Source organism: Carcharhinus amblyrhynchos, unplaced genomic scaffold (assembly GCF_965287045.1).
Source record: "Carcharhinus amblyrhynchos unplaced genomic scaffold, sCarAmb.v2.hapA scaffold_92, whole genome shotgun sequence".
In the NCBI taxonomy this organism is placed as follows: domain Eukaryota; kingdom Metazoa; phylum Chordata; class Chondrichthyes; order Carcharhiniformes; family Carcharhinidae; genus Carcharhinus; species Carcharhinus amblyrhynchos.
The window spans coordinates 424,393-431,430 of NW_027649832.1; the positions used below are offsets into that span (position 1 = coordinate 424,393).

Below are 7,038 nucleotides of genomic sequence, written 5' to 3' on the forward strand. Positions count from 1 at the left end.
AGGAGATGTTGGGGGATGGGGTGGTAAAGGGAAAAATGGGGAATCAATAGATGTAAATTACCTGGATTTATAAAAGGCAGTTACAAAGTGCCACACAAATGGTTAAGAGGCAAGATGATTGTGCGTAGATTTGGAGGTATTATATCAGCATGAATAGAAGATTGGTTGACAGACTAATCGTGTTTCTTTCATGTTGTCATTGGTGGAGGTCCACAAGGGTTAGTGCTGGGCCCTCAGCCATTTACAATGTTTATTAATGTTTTAGGTCAAGGGATAGAGAGAGATGTATCTAAGTGTGCTGGTGATGAAAAGCTCAGTGGGAAGGTAAGCAGCGAGGAGGACACAGAGAGAGAGACATCAAAGAGATATAGACAAGTTAAGCGAATGGGAGCAAGGTAGATTATAATCTATGGAAATGTGAAGTTATTATAGAAAATCCAATTCTTTCAAATAGCGAGAAACTTGTAGGTTTTGATTTTCAAAGAGACTCGGGATTGCTTAGAACTGGAATGCAAACATTTAACAGGGGGAGCAGGTAATGAGGAATGCAAAGTGAATATTGACTTCTATTGTCAGGGGATTGGTGTACAAGAATAAAGAAGATTTACTTCAATTGTACAAGGTTTTGATAATAGCATATCAGGAATATTTTTGAAGCTTTGGTATTGACATTTAAACCAATGGAGGAGGAACAGTGAAGGTTCATTAAACTAGTGCCTCAGATGAGGGGATTGTCTTATGATTGGAGGCTGAACAAATTGTGTTCATTTTCTATTGAGTTCAAAGAATGATCAATGATCTCATTTAATCACTTCAGATTCAGGAGGGACTTCAAAGGGTGGATGCTGAGAGATCATTTGCTCTCTTGGGGAATATAAAACATGGGGAGCTGGTCATTTAGGATTGAGATGAGGAGAAATTATTCTTCTTAAAGGATTGCAAATCTTTGGTACTCTCTATCCCAGAAGGCTGTGGATGCTCCATTATTAAATACATCGAAGGCTCAATTGACTGATCTCCTGGAAACAGGGAACATGGAGGAAGGATGGTCTGTGCAGTTAAAGCCCAAAATCCACCATTAATCATACTGAATGGTGATGCAGATTCAGAACGCTCCAGTGGGCTGCTTTTCCCTGAATGGTGTTGAATTGCTTGAGTACTGTTGGACTTGCACTCATCCAGGCAAGCAGAGAATATCATAAGAACATAAGAGATAAGAGCAGGAGTAGGCCATCTAGCCCTTCGAGCCTGCCCCGCCATTCAGTAAGATCATGGCTGATCTGTTGTGGATCAGTTCCACTTTCCCGCCCTCTCCCCATAACCCTAATCCCCTTGCCTATCAAAAACCTATCTACCCGCGTCTTAAATATATTTAGCGAGGCAGTCCTCACCACTTCAACGGGCAGAGAATTCCAGAGATTCACCACCCTTTGAGTGAAGAAGTTCCTCCTCAACTCCGTTCTAAACTGTCCCCCCCCTTAACTTGAGGCTGTGCCCTCTAGTCCTATTGTCCTTTCTGAGCGGGAAGAGCCTCTCCACCTCTATCCTATCCATCCCATTCTTCATCTTATATGTCTCAATGAGATGTCCCCTCATTCTTCTAAACTCTAACGAGTACAAGCCTAGTTTATTCAGCCTCTCCTCATAGTTCAACCCCCTCAACTCCGGTATCAGCCTAGTGAACCTCCTCTGCACTCACTCCAAGGCCAAAATATCCTTGCGTAAGTGCGGCAACCAAAACTGCACACAGTACTCCAGCTGCGGCCTCACCAGTGCCCTGTACAGTTGCAGCAAGACCTCCCTACTTTTATATTCAATCCCCCTCACTATGAAGGCCAGCATCCCATTCGCCTTCCTGACCACCTGCAGGCTGGGTTTTTGCGACTCATGCACAAGGACGCTGAGGTCCCTCTGCACCGTTGCATGCTGCAGTTTTTCACCATGTAAGTAATAGTCCTTCCTACCATTATTCCTACCAAAGTGGACAACTTCACACTTGCTAACATTAAATTCCATTTGCCAGTTCCTGGCCCATTCGCCCATCACACTCCTAAATTCAGCACTAATGTTTGTGGACAATGGGGAGGAAAGCAGTGGATTCTCATCGTCTGATTTGCTCTTGCAGCCACAGCATTGAATGCTTCCAAGGTGGCTGGATATTCTGGGCTCCAGTGAGGTTGGTCCCACGGTTGCCCTCTCTGATGATCTGTTTGTGTCAAGTGTCCAGTAAATTCAATAACTATAAGCATGTCAGGTTTTCATGGGAAATACTATCTGACCAGATTGCTCAACGTGTCCAACTCACCATCCCATTAGGAATGGCCGCATGTTCTTCCATCATCACAATGGGGAACGTCCCTCTGCACAATCCCCCTCCCCCTCTCCTCCCACCCACCGTGCTGGAAATGGGAAATAACATGGTAAAATTTCTGGAATCACTCAGTGACTCAATTCTGTTCCTCAATGAATGGATTTCAGAGTTAGAATAAAGGGATACTTCAGCATACTCTTCAACTCCTCTCTGAACTTAGTCTGGGTCACAGCATAAATGCAAGTGTTGGTGCAGCAACTGAAGAGTTGCAGCATGAAACCCAATTCAAGCACCAAAGGATGGAGAGAAACAGATTGATATCCCAAACCTGACATTCGGTACCATGTAAAATAAAACATTAACAGTGCCCATAAGATGATGAAATTGCCCGAGATAACAAAGAGTAGAATTATGGATTTCCTGCGACTCTCCATCTCTGGGTCTCTGGAACTGTCTTCACTGCTGTGAGTCCGTAGTCTCTTGCGAACGCTGCTGCTCACTATAATGTGTCTGACAGTGAATCCATTGAGGAACAGAATCAGGACAAATGGCACTGCTGGATTTAGAATGTGATGGAGGAACTCGATTGGTCCCCAAATTTGAGATACCTGAACATCGAATGACATTTCACAAAACCAAGTATTGCCCTTCAACCTATACTGAGGCAGGAACATAAAATACCAGAAAATATTCTTTAAGCAGCTCAGCACAGTCACTGTTCCCAGGACCACAGTTGCCGTTTTCTCACTGCAGTATTTACTTTTCAGCTTCTGGCAGCAAATGGCAACAAATCGATCAAAGGTGAAAGTGACGGTGAAATAGACAGAACAGTCAGTAACTGCATAGAGCAGGACGGCGTGGATATTACAGATGGGGATGGATCGCCGGAAATAAAACTGGTCATCAAAAGTAATTGAAATGTGTCTCAATATCAAGTCAACGATAATGACCAGTAGATCAGCTGCTGCCATGGCAACCAGGTAGTGAGTGACAGATTTGGAGAGACCGCACTTTCCCCGGGAGAGGATCATAATCGTCACTAAGTTAACTGTGAGGAGAGGAAAATCAAACATCAGGCTGGAAGTAAAGGTAGCAGTTTCATTGAGGTTTTACTGAGACCCTCAATTGTGTTGGTCTCCCATTGATATATTCCATGAATGTACTTGAAAGAACGAATGAAAGAACAAATCTGTAATAAGGTGGAATATGGGAGTGCTTAAATGGCACATGTGATGTTATTGAAATTGTTCAACTGAATGTTGATTATCACCCACCCCTGCTTCCTATTCCTCCCGAACTGAAACACAATTACATTTCTTTTGAAATGATCACATTGCGAGGGCGTCAAGGTTGCACAGCGGCGAGAACTGCTGCCTCAGAGGGCCAGGAACACGGGTTCCACTCCTGGCTTGGGTCACTGTCTGTGTGGAGTTTGTACATTCTCCCCGTGTCTGCATGGGTTTCGTCTGGGTGCCCTGCTTTCCTGCCTCATTTCCAAAGATGTGCAGGTTAGGTGGATAGGCCATGCTAAATTGACCCGAATTTCAGGGGGATCAGCAGGCTAAATATGTGGAGTCATGGGAATAGTGTGGGATTGTTGACGGTGCAGGCTCAATGGGCTGAATGTCCTCCTTCTGTACTGTAGGGATTCTATGAGTCTAAACACCCCTAGTGATGATGGTGTTTCAGGTGCCAGAATCTCTGGCCAGAAGGCAACACTATTGACCATCTGATACTGTTTAACCCCATCATTTTCCACGAGCTACAACAACAACTTGCTGTCCCAGATGCAGTGAGAGTCCAAAGTGAAAAAAAATCACAGAATCCCTACAGTACAGAAGGAGGCCATTCAGCCCATTGAGTCTGCACCAACCACAATCCCACCTAGGACCTATTCCTGTAACACTTCACACTTACCCTGATGATCCCCCTGACATTAAGGGGCAATTCAGCATGGCCAATCAACCTAGCCCACACTTCTTTGGACTGTTGGAGGAAATTTTAGCCCCCAGAAGATACTCTCAGTGCCACCCAAGTGATGCAGAAATCTCTGCACCATGTTAATGACGTGATTGGAAGGTCTGTCTCTTGAGCTGTGTATTTATCTCAATCAGAGGGAGAGATGCTAACACTTTGAAATGAGTTATTTGATGCAGTTTTAATTGTAGTCCATACAGCATCTCCTCCACCCCTCACCCAGCTCCACCCCCACACGAAAGATCACCGCAGCTGCTGCACCCCTTGCTCTTCTCTCTCCCTCCTAATTTCACCTGGATCACTCCTGGGCAATAATTTCAGACAATGGAATAAAGCCAGAGCCCGGTGGAACTACATCGCTGGTTGCGACTGCTTGGATCTGCAGTGAAATCACAACACAGCACCTCTCCAGTGAACTTACTGTGGCCAAGCTCACCGTTTTGTGACATTGTCTTTTGTTAGCTTCTTCTCTCCAAGGAGAGCAGTCCCAACCTCTCCAGTCTATTTTCATAACTGAACATGCTCAACCCTGGAACCGTTCTTGTAACTCTCTTCTGCACCCTCTCTAATTTGTTCACATCCTTCCTATAGTATGGTGCTCAGAATGTTACACAACGTTCCAGCTGAGGTCTAACTGGTATCTTGTACAATAGCATCAGAAAATACTGGAGGATTGCAGCAGATCTGCAGAGTGAAACAGAGTTAATGTTTCATGTTGGATTGATCCTTTTCCAAGATTGGCAGGATCAATAAAAGCACAAAAATGGAAGACTAAATGACATAAACAGTTAAAGAAGTGACAGCTGGTTAGAGAGACTTACGAGGGATGCCAACAATAGCCAGGATAGGATAGTAAAAGTGCTGAATAATCTTCAGTGCACATTGGATCCGATTTTGCAATGTGTTCCATTGCGAATCCACAGATATCATATAAAGCCAATAGGATAGATCCCTGCTCATTGATGTAACATTCCAATCCATTGTTTTCAGACTCTGATCCATTGTTGGAATATTCCAGTTGAGTCTCCTCGGATTCTGATCTCTCCCTGTCTCCGGAGCTGCGGATCCCTGTCACTGATGGCAGTGATACTCCTGCTGACACTCTGGATAATACATTGAGAGAATTCCCATATTAGTAGAAGCAGGCAATCCTCCAATTAAGATCCACGGAGACATTAATTATAGTCACTGAACAAACAGAGCTCAGTTAACTCCTTCCATTGCAATATTTTCAACATCACAAAGTAAAGCATTAACCTGGCCTGGCTGGGACATAATAGGACTTCAAGAAGAAAAGATGGATGAAAGAAGTGGACTGGCTGACATTGTTTACGACTGCATGGCTGTAGAGGGCTGTAGGCCTGTAAGTGTCCCATCCAGAAGACAGGCCTGAAAATATATCAATCTAAGTCAGTCTAGCTACTTTATGGTTTAATTTTAAATATATTTAAATTTAAGAATGGTTGGACTAATAAAACAGCTGAAGTTAACCACATGATTGAGGTTTTTGAGCAGCTTGAAAATGAATGCAGGACAGTACTGGGGTGGCACGGTGGTTCGCACTGCTGCCTCACAGCACCAGGGACCTGGGCCTGATTACCAGCTTGGGTCACTGTCTGTGTGGAGTTTGCTCATTCTCCCTGTTTCTGCTTGGGTTTCCTCCAGGTGCTCCGGTTTCCTCCCACAGCCCAAAGACGTGCGGATTAGGTGGATTGGCCATGCTAAATCGCCCCTTAGTGTCAGGGGGACGAGCAGGGTAAATGCATGGAGTTACAGGGGTAGGGCGTGGGAGGGATTGTGGTCGGTGCAGACTCGATGGGCTGAATGGCCTCCTTCAGCACTGCAGGATTCTATGAATTTCTATGAGTACATCACAGCCCAGGACGATAACACTGTTTGCGTCTTACAAACATTTCAGCCAATCCAACATTATTGATTTGCAGATGGCACATCTGTACCAGCCAGCCATGGCAAAGACAGAGCTAGTTGTGACTCCATGGCAGGGATTCTCCCAAAAAATTCAAAGTTCCTAATATGTGGGAAAAGAGGAATAATTCCCGTTAGTTGTATTTAGCATGATTTCCAGAGTGATTTTCTAACGCACCATGTATCACAGAATGCCCTTACATGGTTCACACTGGAAAGAAGGGGGTGGGGCCCATCCCGCCCAAGAGGCCAGCAGTATAGCGCTGTGTGGGCCACAGCGCATGTGCCAATCTGTCAGCACAGAGATCGGTGCATTCACACTAGCTCTGCGTTGTTGGCCTCCAGATTGCTGGTCTATCGCGCAAACCCCCATTGCTGGCCTTCTGACCTCCCCACCTCTGAACGCTGGCCTCCCACACATCCCCAGGCCAGCCCCAATCTCCTCGACCCCTTACCTGGACAGCCCCAATCTCCTGAACACCCCTCCCCCAACACACTGCCCCACAAAGTACAGACCTCCATGACTGCCTCAACACCCCTCCCGCAACAAGCCCTGATCCCCCCCCCCACCACATTGGCCAACCCTGACCACTTCCTTCTTCCCTCCCTCTCTCAGTCATCCCAAGTGCAGAATGGCAGCGGGTCCCCCACACCCCCACCTATCACCCACCCTACGAAGAGGGCCACTTTCCAAGGGGGTACTCCCTTTCCCCTGACCTTCTGGAGGGGAAGCCTCAATGGCCTCTATTCCCTCCAGTGGGGTGGAGCTACCTGTTCCCCATTAGTGGGGAGCAGGCGTAAATCTCACTGGAGTGAAGCACTCC

The 7,038-nt window shown here is 45.9% G+C and overlaps 1 protein-coding gene across 1 annotated transcript; it reads right to left on the bottom strand.

The window, feature by feature from the left end:
- Positions 1 to 2,460: 2,460 nt before the first annotated feature.
- On the bottom strand, positions 2,461 to 5,218 carry LOC145338067 (putative G-protein coupled receptor 139). The gene is made up of 2 exons (XM_080182853.1): positions 5,110 to 5,218; positions 2,461 to 3,359 (listed from the first exon to the last, which is right to left on the bottom strand). Exons 1-2 carry the CDS (start codon positions 5,216 to 5,218, stop codon positions 2,461 to 2,463), a joined length of 1,008 nt encoding a protein of 335 aa, XP_080038979.1.
- Positions 5,219 to 7,038: the final 1,820 nt, after the last annotated feature.

Coding starts and splice junctions, on each gene's coding strand:
- LOC145338067 (XM_080182853.1), bottom strand. CDS start 5,218: ATGATATCTGTGGATTCGCAATGGAACACATTGCAAAATCGGATCCAA. Junction 3,360..5,109: donor GGCTATTGTTGGCATCCCTC/GTAAGTCTCTCT, acceptor CTCTCCTCACAG/TTAACTTAGTGACGATTATG.